General features: G+C 48.5%; 1 protein-coding gene across 3 annotated transcripts in view; it reads left to right on the top strand.

Moving 5' to 3' along the window:
- The window catches only part of LOC119431857 (ATP-binding cassette sub-family C member 2-like), a 1,116,245-nt gene that overhangs the window by 681,145 nt on the left and 416,116 nt on the right, over window positions 1-18,984 (top strand). Inside the window, exons 17-20 of one of the 3 annotated variants that reach the window (XM_049657182.1) lie at window positions 1,644-1,822; window positions 10,004-10,079; window positions 10,867-11,074; window positions 14,709-15,019. The exons of the other annotated variants lie outside the window; for them this stretch is intronic. Coding sequence (XP_049513139.1) covers window positions 1,644-1,822; window positions 10,004-10,079; window positions 10,867-11,074; window positions 14,709-15,019 — 774 coding nt within the window. The remainder of the gene's footprint in view (window positions 1-1,643; window positions 1,823-10,003; window positions 10,080-10,866; window positions 11,075-14,708; window positions 15,020-18,984) is intronic. 3 annotated transcript variants of the gene reach the window in all.

Genomic DNA, 18,984 nt, shown 5'->3' with positions numbered 1-18,984 from the left:
TAAGTAGCGCTAACTTGACGAAACGCAAGAACGAAGAAGGGACACGCACACCAAGCGCTAGAGCTGTAAACTGAACTTGATTGGAACAAAGCAGGAAGCTTTCGTACGCAAAAAAAGGGAACCTGCCAGAAAGCGAACAGTGATATAACCCGCCGGGGTGGCTCAGTGAGCTAAGGCGTTGCGCTGCTGAGCACGAGGTAGCGGGATCGAATCCCGGCCGCGGCGGCCGCATTTCAATGGAGGCGAAATGCAAAAACGCCCGTGTGCTTGCGTTGTAGTGCACGTTAAAGAACCCCAGGTGGTCAAAATTATTCCGGAGCCCTCCACTATATACGGCGTGCCTCATAATCAGAACTGGTTTTGGCACGTAAAACCCCAAACGAAGACGAACGAACGAACGAACAGTGATATACACATAATCACGGAGTGTGCATGAAATCAATCTGTTCTTTCAACAATGATACATATGTATAGCTTACTCTCGTGTCGCCACTACAACGTATTTAATACGCCTCGGCTATCTCCCTTGTAATCGTGTCACGATACCTGTACAACACGGTGGTTCTTTCAAAGTTTGGGTGGCATCCGCATGGGGTGCAATGCTTAACCAGATATTAACAAGGCGGACATCTTAAATAGTTGTGTTCCCGCCTCGGTGTAAGAAATATACTTCAGGTGTTGACACTCCGCCCAACGGCGCGACCAGATGTTGTTCGGCTCAAAACCGGTTGGACGAGCATTCGTTAAAACGCCAACATGCAATGGCCTAGGTTGCCTAGGTTACGGCTCGGCCCCTGAGCCGCAGCTGCATGTGGGGCGCTGCGGCTCAGGGGCCGATGGGGCGTGGCTACAGCGAACACGATCTGTGCACGCTCTCCGCCGCGGGGGGCAGCGAGTGTCAACACCTTTTTTTCTTAAACTGTGGTTCCCGCAATCGCGCGTTCAGACAACAGCCAGTTCGGCCGATAAAACACCTATCACATGTCATCAGTATTCAGTGTACAAAGCCACCATTTGCCCTTTACAAACTTCTTCACGTGTTCTATCTGGCATCCCTTCCTCGATTACTGCGCCTGAGCACGTTTTTTCACAGCTTTATAGATCCCTTATGCTTGGCCAAAAAGACTACTCTGAGGTAATAGCGCTCACCTACATTTGAAAAGCCCATGTGAAAGGCCATCAATATATGGCAACACAGCCGTCTTATTGCAAGTCCTAGTACTTATGTCCCTTTAGCGTCCTTATTAACTTTTCGGAGGTGGGATCTGTGAAGTTGTGAAAAAAACTTAACTTGTGTGCTGTGCAAAAAAATGAAAAATTTCCAGCTCGCCCACCTTTGTCGTCTTGGAAATAATGAATGCTGAATTCAAGGAAGGGAATGGAGGTTATGTCGGCCTATCTGCAGGGTATGTTGTTCCATGCCTAAAATGTCGTTTAAGGTGTTTAAGAAACTGTTCATTGGAAAAGGCTTACAAATTATTTGATGGAAATGCAACAACGATGTAACCTCGCAATATGTATTGACAAAGAGCCGGAGTGTTGAAGTTACTGATATCACCACAAGCACTCTATCGCCCAATGCTAGTTCAACTGGTGTAGGTACTCGTAAGCATTCCCGTAATTTCCTGTCTCGTTTGCGGCAGACCCGGCTTCTTGTGACCAATCAGGGCTACCTACTAAAGCATGCCGATCAGCTGTTCCTGATGTGTGGAAAGACCGGTGTCTCGTACAGCCGCCCTTCAGAGCTGCTCAAGGACACCAGGGCGCCGGCTACACTCATGCTCGGAAACTCTGGTACTTCGGCGATGGAGCACGAGAAAACGTGAGACAGCTCTGCTCCTGTATATGGTCCCACTTTGGCCAAAAACATGGCGCCCATGATGTTTTTTGCTCTGCCATTCTTTACGGCGCGTGTAGTGTGGAAACGCATAACCTCCGAGATTGGCTCGTGTGGCTCGGAGGGAGACATAGCAGGGGCGTGGACATTGACACGATCTACACTGAAAGAAAAAAAGATGTCACAGTTTCGCCCTAAGGGCGAAGCAATGAATGCGATAGCAACACAGCAATGTCATACGAAGTAAGGTGAGCGGCCTTGGTAGCAATATGAATTGTAGTAAACATGAGCTGATTAAGTAAGCAGGTGTGCTGCGGCGTAAGTAGACCGACATGAAGAGAGACTCGATGACCACGAGAAGGCGCGTGTGAAACGGTGGTGTTGATGAGATGCGCTTACCGTGGGCAGCGCGTGCGAAGGGACACACCTGTAGTGCTGCACTGCCGATCTGGGCAGCATTGCATGTGTAGCGTGCGTTGGAAAATGTGGCCCGACTATTACTAACTGAATGAACAAGCGTGGTGTGAGCGCGCACAAACAAACATGAATAGATCACACTGAATGACTGCAGCCAACGACTGTCAAAACGCTGGCAGCGAAGGTACGTGCGGTCTATCGCTTCAACGGAAACTGAGCGGCGAATGCACGGCGCATAAAGGTCAGAGCCGTGTGGAGATAAGAGACGGTGCGGTCGAACGAAGGACGAGCGCGGTTGTTGGCAGCGTAGAAGTGCCCCCCCCCCCCCCGCTCTCTCCGGCGCTGGCTTCCCGCTTCCTTGCTTGCGCGTGGGAGAGATAAGAGACTGTGCGGACGAGCTACGAGCGCGGTTGTTGGCAGAGAAGTGCCCCCCCCCCTGCTCCCTCCGGCGCTGGCTTTCCGCTTCCTTGCTTGCGCGTGGGAGATTGACTGCGTTCGCTCTCCGTGATAGCGCGCGTCCCCGCACGCTTCCGCTGGGGCATACGGCGCGCGGCGAAGATTTTATCTATACGGAACCTCACGGCGACGGCGACGCCGACGGCAGAAATCCGGTTGAAGTGTCCATATAATTGCTATCGCAATAAAAAATCAATCCCCAACTGGCGGCCTTCAAAAACCCAAATCCACAACAATCTTATTGTGTTCGTTTTTGTACACCATGTAAAATGTTTTGGTGGCTCATAGAGTTGTGACTTATCGTAGGCTACATTTTGCTGCTGCACGGGTAAGCTGTGCGTGCAAATGACCCTGTTATGCCGAGCGCTTATCACGCGCCGTGCAGAAGTCTAAGCATAAACGGACTTCTGTACTGACGCTATACAAAACTCAGAGCAAGCATTTGTGCTTGCTGCCGTATCTCTGTCACCTTGCACATATAACATCGACGTATAATGTGGGCGTATAGATTAGCGACATGGCCCCATGGTGGCTTACTATGTCACCTTCCACATATAACATCGACGTATAGCATGGACGTATAGATTTTCGACATGGCCCCATTGTGGCTTACTGTCGCTGTGTGCAGACAAAGTGCTGCGCAGTTATGATAGAGTAAAATCTACGGATGAGCAACTGAATGCCAGTGCTGTAATGCAATCGACGAGAAGCCCAAGTCATGCCTACGGACGGACGGACGGATGTAGGCATGACTACGTCCGGATGGATGGATGGATGGACGGACGGACGGACGGACGGACAGACGGAAGGACGGATGGAAGGATGGATGGATGGATGGATGGATGGATGGATGGATGGATGGATGGATGGATGGATGGATGGCAAGCGGGCGGGCAGGCAGGCCGCCAGGCAGACTTAAAACGGCTGAAGTAGGCAAATAATGTTAATCGCATTGAATGGTGTCACCGGCGAAAATCAAAATAGTGCATGCGTGATAATATAAATTAATCATGGGAGCCACTACACGTGTTGGAGTTGGGACTCATGGTCTATCCGAGTTCGACGTCAAACTGCGGGTCTTGCCTACGCAGTCGCTGCTACCAGTTGTTGGGGCTGAGGACGGACTTGAAGGCAGGAACATGTTCTCGTTGAGAACGAAGAGTACAGGGTTTATTTACACTATTTACATCATGAGTATGAGAACGAGACGGTACGTCTCATCAGTCTAGCTTGACTAGGTCGGAGCATACTACATCGAAGCACTGGCTACATCTCTGGGCCGATGGGAGAGCACTCGGCAGATGGGAGAGCACTCTGCAGATGGGAGAGCACTCTCGATGGCCCCCAAAGTCTCCCTTAAAACCCCTCTGTCCAAGCTGCGGTCCCACCATCCTCCAATCGGAGCGTCGAAAGTCACCGATGGTCTGCGTAGAGGGCGAGGGTGCGCATAATCCCCCGGCGCCTTCGTTGCCCGACCACATTCGGAGAAGTGCCCTCGGGCACACACTGCTCACTTCTCCACAAAAGGGAGGGGACACTCGTGGACAGGTGGCTTCGCACCTGACTTGAACTGACGCCTCTGTTCCTGGAATGGGCCAGTTGGTCTGTCGAGCGGCCGTGAGAACGCGTCTACTTTTCCAAGAGTCTCCTCTTCCTATAGTGTCGAGACACGTACTCTTTGTAAGGTGTAGAGACATGGTGGCGCCGCTGATCTTTTCCCGGCGGGACGGCTTTTCAGCCTCCCGCTGGTCGCCGAACGTAACAGCTCCTCCGCGGCCCGGAAAATCTCGACCGGCCAGCGCTGACAACCGCTGGTCAGGAAGAGAGTGGCTGGTGACCAAGAAGATGGCTTGGCATTCTGCAACAACTGCAAACTCGGAATGCCTCCAACCATCTCACAACAACCGGCACGGAAGAGTCGATCCCGGCAACACAGTACCACTCAGCGTGCAAACGCCCGGAATCAGCTGTTTAATTCACCAGGCCTCATACCAAAATTTCAATGAGCCACTCAACTGGGGATTGCAAATTTCTACCCCAAAATTTTGGGCCGCCAAAGCGAGCGCTCACGTTCCTTTGAGTTCAACGAAACCCGACTGTCGCGCTGCACGAGAGCAAAGGCATACGTGGAGCTGAACCAGAGGCTTAAACAACTAACGCTTCACCATAACTTCAGCAACCTATCTTCACGAACAGCCTGTTCATACCCTTATCACAGTGGACTACTTATCGCACCTACTGGCGCCACTGCACAGCCTCATGAACTCTAAGGATACATAATCAAATCGCGCCAATTTCGAGCTCCCTAATCACAACGTATACTTGCGTCTCACGCAGACGTTTTCTTTCCCTATTGTCTTTGCAGGACACGCCGTAAAGAACAAAAAGCTAAACTTGCGTAATTTGCGCACTCACGAAAATTTTACAAGAAAACGCGCCTGCCAATAACTGCTTCCACGCACGCTTAATCGAAAACACAGAACACTGCCACCCCGAACACACACGAGCGACCCAATCTAAAACGTTCTGTTTCTTTCCGTCCACACAGGACACGCGCTAATGGAATGTACCTTTCTCAGTGCAAATTATGCACTCGCTGAAAACACCACGCGCTTAACCCTTACAGAAAATTTTACAATTTTAACTAAGGTTAACTAATACCTGCGCGCGTTAAAATAGGCTTTCAACAAATGACCTTGATGCTTCAGGTCACTCACACACACAAAAAAAAACTTAAACAAAAACAAAGTCTAACTACTCATTTCTGAACACTTCGCGAAACTAAAGTTTACTGAAATCAAATCTTTCAAACCTCGGAGCTTTTCAAAAGAGATCAGACAAAGCTCAAAACTTACTTATTGAAAGAAGCTCTAATTTCCGAATCGCAAAACTTTTAAATGCTCAAAAATAAATAAACAAAACAAAGCGTTTGTTTCTCGGAAACTTCTTTTTGTCTATCGTTCCGATTGTCTTACGACGGACTCGTACTTTTGAGCCGTACTCGAGGTGGTCGTGCCCTGAAAGCTATTCTGGCCATCCAGGAACAACAAAAGACCTGACAGTTCGTCAGCTCTTTAGAGGTGGCACAGTCCCCTGCCAATTTGTTCCCTGGCGACACGCTTTCAAAACGACTTCGGTCGACCGCGTCGCGAATACTCATCACCACAACTCGTCCTGCCACCTTGCGCCCCTTCGCACTGCATGCTGCACCCCGAAAAAAACGACGGAACGACGGGGAACATAATTGCCCCGTGCCCTTTGTCCGCGTTCGTGCAGAGCATGCTCCTTTGACTCTTTTTAGCCGACGGCTCGGACACGCTTTAAACGAAAACGCTAATCGCGCCTTTCTTTTCTTGGCGCCCCGCTCATGCATCTTTACGCCTATCACTTTGCTAGGCTGCGTTGGACTCTCGACCGCATTCCGATCCTTACGACGCTTCTTTCTACGGCGCCTCTTCTTCGAACTTACTTTTGAGTCATCTGCTCGCGCCTCGTGCTGACCGTTACGTATCTCCTCGGTCCGGATCTCTGTCTTACCCGCACAGTCTGAGTGATTTACTATTAAATCATCTTCCTCTTTGCCCCGACTGGCGGACAGATCTACCGACTCTGGAACAATGCAGCAGTCGTTACTAGAGCTACGCAACTCGCACTCCTGCGAACTGCCCTCTACTGCATTGTCCAGCTCACGCTGTGCATCGGCACACAGCTCGTCGGTATCGATCGCTGTCTCACCCGCACAGTCCGAATGATTCGTGCCTAAATCATCCCTCTTTTGGCAAACTAGACTGGCAGACAGCTTTACCGATCCCTGAACCATGCGGTTGTTTACCTTTGAGCTACACAGCTCGCAATCCTGCGAACTGCCCACAACCGCATCGTCCAGCTCGCACTGCGCATCGGCACGCAGCCCTGACTCGACCTGGGTGCTCGTATCTGTCGGGTCAGCAGTGCCCTGTTCCTTGTTAACGACCTCGCTAATAACTCCTGCGACGCCCACACACGGTGACTGTGCCAATTCATTCACAGCTGGCCTAGCTGTCTCTACAGTGCTCTGTTGGCACAGCACCTCGTGGCTCTCACTACGGCCTTCAATGGCCTCTGTCGCCACTAAGGCATCGTTAGCAGCTAACACATTAAGTTCATCTTTGAACTCGCTGCTAACCTCAGAGGTACTAACCTCTTCGGCTCTTGGCAAAACCCTGCTAGCGACTTCCTCCCATTTTCGCTGCCTCCAACTTACAGATTTCTCAAGCCACCGATCTCTTTCTTCGATTGACTGCTGCAAACGTCCAATGTGTCTCTCTACCGATGCTACATACTCCCTGCTTGCTTCCCTTTCTTCCGGACTGCATTTGTCCTGCAATATTCTTTTCAATTCGTGCCTCTTTTCTTCCTGTTCCTGTCTAATTTTTTCCTGTTGCTGCCTAATTGGTTCCTGCTTCTGTATTTTGCTTAGAATTCTGTTACCGAGATGTTCTATGATATACAAATCATTGTCACTTTGGAGAATGGTTTTACGAATCTCTGCTTCTGCTAAGTCCTCCTCTACGTCTACCTCGAGCTCTTCACACAACCACAACAGGCCAGCTCTCGTCAAACTCAACAGGACCATGGTCGCTACTTTTAAGCTTTGGCTCTGCTGTCACACAATACTTGCTGCGATACACACGCAAATCAGAATTCCGAATCAGAATACAAGTAAAAGATCCCCAGCGATTCAATTCTACAAACACAAAGAAATTAAAGCCTGGTCAATCTTACAGCCAAAACCAAACGCTTACCCACAGAAGCAGCACCATACCACCAGTCCTTCTCCGCCGTATCCAGTCAGTTCCAAGAGGTGGTCGTTCCCAAGTCGCCTCCAACTTGATCAGGATACCGGTCGGTCACCACGTCCATCCCAAGATCCGTGAGGTCAATCTCACCGCTGCTCACCAGTTGTTGGAGTTGGGACTCGTGGTCTATCCGAGTTCGACGTCAAACTGCGGGTCTTGCCTACGCAGTCGCTGCTACCAGTTGTTGGGGTTGAGGACGGACTTGAAGGCAGGAACATGTTCTCGTTGAGAACGAAGAGTACAGGGTTTACTTACACGATTTACATCATGAGTATGAGAACGAGACGGTACGTCTCATCAGTCTAGCTTGACTAGGTCGGAGCATACTACATCGAAGCACTGGCTACATCTCTGGGCCGATGGGAGAGCACTCGGCAGATGGGAGAGCACTCTGCAGAAGGGAGAGCACTCTCGATGGCCCCCAAAGTCTCCCTTAAAACCCCTCTGTCCAAGCTGCGGTCCCACCATCCTCCAATCGGAGCGTCGAAAGTCACCGATGGTCTGCGTAGAGGGCGAGGGTGCGCATAATCCCCCGGCGCCTTCGTTGCCCGACCACATTCGAAGAAGTGCCCTCGGGCACACACTGCTCATTCCCCACAAAAGGGAGGGGACACTCGTGGACAGGTGGCTTCGCACTTGACTTGAACTGACGCCTCTGTTCCTGGAATGGGCCAGCTGGTCTGTCCAGCGGCCGTGAGAACGCGTCTACTTTTCCAAGAGCCTCCTCTTCCTACAGTGTCGAGACACGTACTCTTTGTAAGGTGTAGAGACATGGTGGCGCCGCTGATCTTTTCCCGGCGGGATGGCTTTTCAGCCTCCCGCTGGTCGCCGAACGTACACACGTTACACAACAGGGTCGAATAAAAAAGGAAGTAATGCTCTCATGAGGCGCAGGGTACTATGAGGTCTAAATAAATAAGGTGGAGTTTGCGTAATGTCCACAACAAAAAGGTACCAGGTCTCTCGCCTGGTAATGGCGTAGTGCACCTGAGATTGGGATCGCTTCTAGCCTTCAAATTAAGTGCAGGACTGCTGGTAGATTGGCATTGAGCGTGCATTGCAGCACGAAAGATGCAGTAATCAAACCAGGGGTGGAGAATTGTGGCATACATAGTCTTATACTTCATCAAAAGAAAAGGGAAGTTTCCGCTGAAGTGAGTCGAACCGAAAGCCTCGGCACAACACGTACGCTACTCTAGCAGTTCAGCTACGACGGCGGCTGTCCACCGTCCACTACCTTCAGTCTAGATGTGTCTCCCTTAGGAGCCAGCGCTGTTCACGATTATGGCGGCAGGTGTAAAACACCCTACTAACCGCACATTTCGTGCCCTACTTGAGTAGGTAGATGGATAGGGAATCATCGCATACTGCCTCACGTCTACCAGAGTCGCTGCGCAATGATGGAGAACTAGGGGATCCGAGAGGCTTCATAATTAGTACCAACCCTATGAAGTCTTCTTCTTTTTTCTGGGGTTTTACGTGTCAAAACCAGTTCTGATTATGAGGGACGCCGTAGTGGAGGGCTCCGGATAAATTTTGACCACCTGGGGTTCTTTAACGTGCACTACAACTCAAGCACACGGGCGTTTTTGCATTTCGCCTCCATCGAAATGCGGCCGCCGCGGCCGGGATTCGATCCCGCGATCTCGTGCTTAGCAGCACAACGCCTTAGCTGACTGAGTCAACGGACAATGCAGTCACAGAATGCATGGGGTAAATGAGGCTTCGTAATTGAATTGTAGAAGTGATTCTCGTATTTGGTTAAATTTTGTGATAAGCGTAAAAGGAAAAAAGAAGTGAAAAGGAAAGAAACGTCAACTTGCCGCTGATGGGATCTGAATCCGCAACATCCGCATGATGACTTCAGGCCAATTGAGCAATGATGGCGGCTATTAAAGACTGCGGCTGCGGCAGCACAACATATGTTGGACCGCAGGCATCACGTTGTACCATTCGTAATTACTTCTGCAATTCAAGCAAAGGAGCTCATTAGATTTGTGTTTTCCTTCTTCATTGTCTGTTGAATCCATGTGGCTGTAAGTGAATCATTACTGGAGTGATACTCGTAGCTTTTACGCATTTGTTCCCATCGATCATAAATATTTTTGTACGACATTGTTGTATTATATATTTTTCTCAACTTCAATGATGCAAATCACTTTGCTAAAGAACAGCCTGTGAAGCCATGTGCTTGAATTACCGACACTCTTCGTCAGGTATTTCGTCAATGTCCCTCGTATTCTTAGAACTAATGTATTATTTTCTTGTTTTCTTTCAATTGGATCAAGGCAGCACGTCGACTGACAGCCCGAAGGCCCTGACAGATGATCTGAAAATAAAGTTAAAACGAGTTAAGCGATGGTTAAAAAGCACAGACGTTTAAAACACGTCAAGTTCCGTACTCAAGACCGCTCTAAAACATTTATTGCTATTCACACACTTCTTTGAATTACAGCATTGAAGCTTGCGACGTCAGCCAAGGTGAATCCAAGGGAAAAATTATTAAAGAGGAGAAAAATGTATCCACGAAGGTACGTGCATGAACATTTCTTTGCACCAATCACACCTTAATATGCTAAATACAAGTGAAACAATTAACAGTATCAGCTTAACTTAATTCTTGAAACTCTGGCATCAGACGGTTCCAGTTTGCTAACTAATGGCCCTATTTTTCCCCATTATGTAAATAAAACGAAGGGCAAAGCCTCATCACACCACGAACCGCATCCATACCTCGTACAGACTCACCGCCAGAGTCGATGTTAAAACCTTTGTTTCATACCTAATCAAGGGTATGAACAACACATGCACAGGACGCGCTGTCCACTACATAGCTTAACACGGTCATTATCAAGTTCATTATTCTGAATTTGCGTATAAGTTTATCCAACCAGTTGTTTACCACACAGCAAGACTACGGGACAATACTCGTACTTAGATGATAAAACGTACAACAGGAACAAAACTTTCCAACAAGCACAGTAAAATCAGCAACAGAAATTCACTGCAACGCAAACCCCATGTACTAGTACACTTAATCTGGTAATGTTTCAATGAAGCTCAAATACGATCAGAGGCGTTCGTGTGCTTCATTATCAACATAAAATACACTAAAGGGTTTCTCGTGCTGATTTAGGGTGCAGTGTTCAACAATGACTATCTACCCAGCCGGGGTCAAAGATAAGGCACGGATTTTATTGGCATCTTTATCTAATATATCATGTCTTAAGTCATCACTTATAATATCGGTGATCTTTGCCGAAGAGCGAAGATTTCGCGTCCTCACGAAAGCGCTTGATCTATGCACATGACTCGCAGAGCGCTGTAGATGTGTTGTGGACCACGTTGAAAATGTGCGGCTGGTGTCTCTGGCCGGGCGTGGCGTGTTTGGCGGTAAGCGCGGTCACCACTTCGTGGCAGCTGGTGTGGATCAAAGACTGGACGGACGCAAATGGACCGGACAGTGTGAGCAGCCCATATGATCCCCGCTGGATACGTGGACTGGTGGGTTTGTCCGTGGGGGCCGGTGAGTACGAGCACCATTTGTCTTGTGAACTTGCTTCATCGTGCAAAACATTAATGAGAACGCCCGAATCAGTTTCAATAGGCCACGTAAGGACTAGGTATGCCTAGTGTGCCCCTCATACGCATGCCTCGCATGAAAGTGCTCCATTATAGATTGTATCATCAACGGCAGAAAAGAAAACTAAATTCTCGGGTTTTACGTGTCAGAACCGCGATCTTATTTTAGGCACGCCGTAGCGGGAGAGGGGCTCCGGGTTAATTTTGACCACCTCATTAAAATGCACACAATTCGCAGTAAGCGATAGTTTGTGCATTCCGTCTCCATCGGAATGCGGCCGTTGCGGCCTCGACGTTGAACGGGCCATGCTTTTCCATGCTTAACGTGGATTGTTCCTTCGATTAGCAGCTTTAAACGGTCCGACACGATACAAGCCGAATCTGATCAGAAAGCATCAAGAAATTGTAAAAATACATATTCTGTGGCTGAATAGCAGATCTCAGATTTGCCTGAAATTTCGTGCAACTTTCCCTTTCAACGGACTCTTTCGACGCTTCTTGTCAAAAGAAAATTGAAGTACGAAGAAAGTATGTTATCAATTCGTTCAACTTAGTGGGTTGATTTCAAGAGCACAAAATTCACCAAACAGGCATCGGCACAATAAGTTGGTGACAGGATTTCCTGCGTTTTTATAACAATATTTTATTCATGCGCTCATATAAAATGATGTCTTCCGATTGATCTTCTGGAGTCCAATAATGCGTTGAACAGAATGCTCATGCTAACCTCATGGTAACCTAAATAAATAAAATTTCGCAATTAGAATTTGGTAATGAAACTTATTTGCAAAAAAATGTGTAAAGCTTGATTGCCGATTGCGAAGCATAAGAGAGCGTGGTGCAACTAGTCTTCGAGGTAAACCACTTGTCAAAGAAATGACGTTTTTCTGGTCTGCAAAAGTTTACGCGCAGCACCAAGTGACTAGAATTATGAGGGAGGGGTAAAATTTTCATTAAGTTACACTGCTCCTTAGTCGATGCAAAATTTCGCGCATGAGCCCTGCGATCGTGCTTCGGTTCCAAAGCTGCGTAGACTCTCGTTTTCTTTCTCGGCGTTACGTTTTGTGACTGAGTCACAACATAGGGTTCTTGATGGCCAGGTCCGTGGTTATGAAAAAAAAAAGAATTCCGAGGTTTCACGGGCCAAAACAGCGATGTGATTATGAGGCACGCCGTAACGGAGGACTCCGCATTAGTTTTCGCCATCTAGGGTTCTTTAACTTGCACCTAAATCTAAGTACACAAGTGTTTCTGCATTTAGTCCCCATTGATATGCAGCCGCTGCGACATGAATCTAATGCTTGGCCTCGAGCTCCGCAGCCAAGTGCCAGAGGCGTTAGCTATGGTTATGTGGAATATAAGTTGGTTGGTCCTCCTAATGCTAGCATTTATAAACCTAACACTAGAAAAAAGTCACCGATGATTACGATACTCCCTAATGCGAAATTTGAGCGCAGCTATATACGGGTTCTCATTTCGCGATATATTGACCGGCTCGGACGATCTGTCTCGTGCAGCACGTTACAAACGGAGCGAAGTGTGGCGCGACTGCCTCGCTAACCTTGGAGATCGCGAGAGGCAGCGCGTGGGTGACACGTGGGCGCGATTCACAGCAGCCGCCACAGAAAGACCTCTACTTATGCAGCGCTTTCTTTCCATATATGGTATCGGTGGTGTCATCAGTGAACAGACGATGCGCGCTACTCTGGCGCCATCTCGTAGCGATCGACGCCGCAGAGCCCGTCTTGCGCGGCACTACGCTTTTCTTCTCACGATTTCGCCATACCTTCCTCCTCGCACTATCTTCGCTATCGCCGTCTTTCATCTCAATAATTTATTTCTCTATCTCTCTCTACAAAAAATATTTAAGCCAATATATGAAGTATCTTACCGTTTGCTAGCCTGTTTTCGTCACACGATATATTCTATTGGCTTCGATGGACAAATCTCGCCCATGAACTGTGCGCCTTACCCAGGCCAAAAGGAAAGAAAGAGCTGTATTCCTTGCTTCTGAGCCGTATGCCGAACTGACTAACATGCAGGGGCTGTGCTCGTTCGCTAGGTTACGAGGGACGCCGACGCTCGCAGCAGGAACGCGCGACTAAGAGCTGCGCTCTAAATTACAGGTAGTAGTACCCGCCGGGGTGGCTCAGTCTACTACGGCGTTGCGCAGCAGAGCACGAGGTCGCGGGATCGAATCCCGGCAGCGGCGGCCGCATTTCGATGGCGGCGGAATGCAAGAACATCCGTGTGCTTGCGTTGCAATGCACGTTAAAGAGCCCCATGTGGTCAACATTAATCCGGAGCCCTCCACGCAGAAATGGTTTTGGCACGTAAAACCCCACAAAGAAGAAGTACAGGTAGTAATCAGAGAGCGCCCGGCTACGTCAGTAGGCAATCCACAGCGCCAGCAAACGAATGGAAATGCCGCTAGTCTAGTCGGAGTGTAGCAGACGACATACGCAAGTCCCCCGTATGACGTCACCAGAGTGCTGTTCGCAACGTCGCCATCGGACACGCACGAGGCTATTAGCAGCCAGCGAGCTGGCGCATTAGTGTGAATACGCATCGGCGACAAACTCTGTGACCTTGGACGGCCCAGCATTTGACCCTGGCTCCAACTAGGTAAAGAAACGCTTCGCATTCAGAAAAGTAAGCACGCAGACGCATGAAAGAACGCGGGTGTGTCAAAGTTGTTCAATTTGATCTCTCTACCGAAGCAAGTACGCCTTCGCGGCAGGTTGAATCTTTTTTTTATCTGTCTTTGAAATCTTTTTAACCTTTTTGTTTAACGTTCCTAACCTAGTTTAGGTATTTTTGTATATATATATTTTTCTTTATTTATCTCTCTCTCTCCCTACCTCTGCGTGTGGAGTTCCATTTCATCTTCTGTCTCCCCTTACCAATTACCCAGTACAGGGTAACAAACTGGATATTTGTCTTCAAGTTAACCTTCCCGCCTTTCGCATCTCAATAATTTATTTCTCTTTCTCTCTCTACAAAAAATATTTAAGCCAATATATGAAGTATCTTACCGTTTGCTAGCCTGTTTTCGTCACACGATATATTCTATTTGCTTCGATGGACAAATCTCGCCCATGAACTGTGCGCCTTACCCAGGCCAAAAGGAAAGGAAGAGCTGTATTCCTTGCTTCTGAGCCGTATGTCGAACTGACTAACATGCAGGGGCCAAGCGGAGTCCTTCGTGACGTGTGGTACTCGGAAGCAATGAAATTAATCACGTTTCATCAATTGATGCAAACCAGCCACCGACAATCCATGGCTTGCCAGTGAAGGAAACAACACCAAAGAATCTGTTGCATTCTCAACACATAGCAACAGGGCCGTATGGGGTAAAAAATAAAAGAGGTCTTAACGTCGGTTTAAAATGCGCGAAGAACGAACGCGCGTTTTTACGTTTTTTTTTTTTTGTCATTTCTTGCCTTGTCCGGTCGATTGTTCATTTCAAGCTATACGAGGCTTAGGAGAAGTTTCGTTGTAAGCAGCCAAGAGTAGCGTTGCTTACTATCTCGTGTGGCCAGACCAGCGGATACTCATGTGAATTCCTCTCTTCGCAGTGGCCAGCCGCCTGGCGGGGAACGTGCTGCTCTCCTTTGCCATGAATCGATTGTCCAGGGTGCTCCACCACGAAATGCTCGAACGAGTGCTCTTCAGCCCGGTGTCGTTCTTCGACGCGACACCGCGAGGCAGGATCTTGAATCGATTCACCGCCGATCTCAGCGGAGTGGACACCCGCATGGCCACACTGAGCCGCCAGTTGGTTCAGAACAGTCTGGTGGCCCTCTCGAGGTTGGCGGTCATCGGCACAGAGAGCATTGCTGTTATCGTGGTCGGTTTGGTGGTGCTCATCGTGTTTACCGTCGGCACAGTAAGCCATGAAGCTTCTCGCAACGAATTTTATTTATTTATTTATTTATTTATTTATTTATTTATTTATTTATTTATTTACGTATTTATTTACTCCTAGCGCACCATAGAAAATTACAGGAGGGTGCACAACAGACGACGGCACTTAACTAAACAAACATGGTTAAATAGGCGCGTGTAAGGGCGGGACATAGAAAGAATGCACGGAGGCCAATCGCTGAATTTCAATTGAGCTTTACTGCGGAAAAAAGTCAGAGCCCTTCCACCCTGTGAGGAGGGAAGTTGGCGCTCTGCTGAGATTTGCTACGTTGGGGATTAGCTATATTGGGGATTTGCTATGCTGAATTCGGCTACAAAATGGTAAACCCACCCCTTCGCTACGTACTCGGGAAAAAGGCTTCGGTGCCGGCTCCAATGGGGTACATTTTAAAACTTAGACGATGGCTATACAATGCCCGGTTCTGAAAGAACTGGCTCGGCGTCCACGGGCGACGGCGTTCTTACCGCGTTCCTCACTCTTTTGTACCACGTTCTCAGACAAGAATCCTTCACAAATGCTATATACAAGCAACGCTAACGCGAACTCCTGGCACATCCCACTCCTCCGTTGGCCTTTTTTCGTAGACAGGCGGGAGCCCGGCGCGAGCAGCGGCACAGGTGGCCGAGGCCGGCAGGGTTGCGCGCATGCGCTGCAGTCGGAGAGCGGGCACACACACTCACAGTCATGCGTGGCAGCCACTTATCTCTCTCCCGCCATCGGGCCGCCGCGCCACGCCCTCCTCGCCTTCCTTCCATTTACCAGCGGCCCTGTCAACAGACGCACACGGAGCAGCCAGGGGGGGGGGGGGGGGGGGGCGAGGGAAAGAGCCAGCGTCAGCAGCCGAGGCGCGCCGCCTGCCTAGCCTAATAGCCTCCCAACAGGGCTCAACTCTAGTCGGGCGCAGCTTCCAGCAGGCTTGCCGCGCCAGCCTCGTAGCCGGGCCCAACTCTACTCAGGGGGGAACGCGGCTTAAGAGAAGATCGACTGGCCCAAGAGAACAAAGATACCGGGGCTCAGGCGGCCGGGATCGAGAAGGCGCCATGCGCTCAAAAAGACGATGACGCTAGAGCCAATGTTGACAATGATAGCTTTTTTCTACACGCGGACACGATCCTCGGGGACTGAGCGCTTAAGAGCTTCGCTGTAAAAAGACACAGGCAGGAGTTGCTGCGCGGAAACATTGAAAAAAAAAAAAAAACAGATCCACGGCCCACATTACCAGCGTGATCACAACAGAAGATCATCCATGTCATACGTCACTACGGAGTAGCCTCATCAGCGCAAGATTAAAGACACATTTGTAAAACACGTTATGAGAACATTTTACGCTCTTCATGCGCGCGTACTTCGGCGCGTTTTGTGCAAGTATGCCTCTTCGTTTTTTGACAAATTAAGTGACGCAGTGCTAATTCTTGAGGGAGCATCGACCATCCGTGCAGGCTTTCGTGGCGGGGGGTCATTAGGCTGACCATTGTAAAAGGTTCCCGCGCACTGACACTCATGTACTTGGAAGTTTTGAAAGCTCCGAAAAAGAGCGAGAATTGTTTGAAGCATTATGCATAAAAAAAGGAAGGACATGGTTGGCACAAAACCGTGGCAATGCTGGCACAAGATCAAGCAAGTGTTGTCCCGTGCTTTTTTTTTTTTTTTTGTACAGTGAAGCTCTTAACATGACTACGGCACACTCAAAAGCGTTATATGCCAGTAGTTGCGTTTTGCTGAAAAAAAAAACACATAACTCACAAAGTTTATATATTGAGAAGATACGGAGAGGAATAGCGGCAATGTACAGGTAGTGTTGGAAGTTTGTGTGCCAATTAGGGGTTAAATAAAAAATTTCAGGACCTTCGACTTGGTACTCGTTTAGAGGCGTTAACGGAAACGCCCCAAAAGATTATCCGCTTGCCTGAGAGGACTAAAAACAGCAGAGGCTTCATATTTTTAGAAAAAGGGGCCAATGGGTGACAGGATACCGAAAGTTTGAAGTCAGTAGGGTAATTATATGTTATGATTATAATTACTCAGTGCTCGCCTTCACCCAAAATTGATGCGTCGTCAACGGCATGTAGTTGCTTTTACCCGGTCTCCTCGGTCAACTAAGGGAGGCACGGTGCCTCCCATAGTTGTAGGAAGCAGGTTGTAAGCGACGATCAATAAATGTTCAATGCGAGTAGGTGGTATGTGTAGATTGTTTATAGCTTTTCTACAAATGTACGCATTCGAGCGTTCAAGATTTGCACGCTTCCATTATCCACTATGTTTTCCAGAATCATAAATTACGGCAAGAGATACCAACTTCAATTTCAGTGCACACGGAAGAGGGGGTTGGGGGGAGGGGGGATGTAGAGTGTACTGTGTTGCGAACATTTTATGCTCTAAAAGTGGTGCAAATATTTATTGAACTGTCGTTGTTCTGGTTTTTCCACGAGTGATAAGCAGGAACCGATACCTCGATGAACTATGCAAGCCACCTCGCTTATATTGGAAAAAACTAAGGGAAAGATGCTGGGTGATATGTGCGTAAAATTCAAATTGCGGGGTGAATTATCACCTTTCAAATAACTTATTCACGCAACTGCTCCGGAGCTTTATGAATGTGTTTTACGAGCACCGATAGATTTGGCCAGCTGCCATAGCCCAACTACACTGGCCAGCAAGGCCAAGTTCAGCGAAATTGGGGAAACACTATTGCAAATTTATCACAGATCGCTTTCAAGGTGCGCACGCCCACGCGGCGTGTGCAGCAACCGCCGGTAGTGGTAGGCTAAGTCCCAGTTTGACCTTGGCTGAGCTTGAAGGCGTTTTCTGAGTTTCTACCTGGAGTAGTAGAGCTATCGCTCTAAAAGACACGCGCGGTTACATTTGGTAGCAAAGATAGGATAGTAGTGACGAAAGAAGCTGACAAGGTTGAGTTACGATTGTACAAACGTTATCACAGAGAACACTTCTACCGTTATCAACAGCTAGCTGAATTTATTTTCCCATGTCACCATTTACGACATGCCAAAATTAACCGTGGTCGCCAACAATGACGCCAGCGTTATTTTGTAGAACGTGCGCTTGGCAGCAGAACAAGCACTTGTGATATCGGCGGCCGCATGATGATAAGCAGCCCCTCTTGCTGGGTTACCAGAAAACCTTCATGAGAATCAGGATCCACTTGTAGCCACTGCGGTGATTGCTGGATACATGCGCTAGCAAAATTGTTAGGATGATTAGACGCGGTAATACTGGTCGCTTCGATTTCACAGGTTTTGTCAGTGACAAGGCAGTACATGTATGTTTACCAGTTTGTTGTAGCGTAAGGAAACAGGATGACCGCTAGCTTTACCAAATTCCTGCAACATTTAGCGAATTGCACCCGTGGGTTTACAGAAGTCTTCGGAAACTAATACATACGTCCCTCAAAGTGTTGTCCTTCGCGAAAGAATAGCTTCTTGTAGTTTACACGAAGCGAATAATACAATTATCGGCCGGAACTTGTTCGGGGGAGCACAACCGATGCGCACGAGCTTGCTCAGCGGGTTGTAAAGGGTAACACTTGTGAAGCAATTCCCGTATGTTGGTTTCACTGCTGGCCCAGGCTTTCGAAGCGCTATCATCGATTCCGTGAAATATGAGGTTATCTCTCCGCGAGTGGTCCTCACTATCACTCAACTGTGCTGAAGCACAGAGCTTTCGCCTCGGACCGCCTTAGGCACAAGATCACGAAGTGCTGACTCTTCATGTTTTTCTTCGACAGTGTTAACTCTTACGTCAATGATTGAGGTCGGAGCACTGAATCGACACGGACAAGAAAAACGGCAGGAAAGACGCTATCAAGTGACTTAATTTCAACAGGACGTGATACTTACATCGACAAAATAAATACAAAATATAAATCATCTATATAATGAAAACAGAAATATGTTAATTCTGACGGGCTC

The sequence above is a fragment of the Dermacentor silvarum genome, chromosome 10, assembly GCF_013339745.2.
Source record: "Dermacentor silvarum isolate Dsil-2018 chromosome 10, BIME_Dsil_1.4, whole genome shotgun sequence".
In the NCBI taxonomy this organism is placed as follows: Eukaryota; Metazoa; Arthropoda; class Arachnida; order Ixodida; family Ixodidae; genus Dermacentor; species Dermacentor silvarum.
This window is presented reverse-complemented; position numbering and strand designations above follow the sequence as displayed.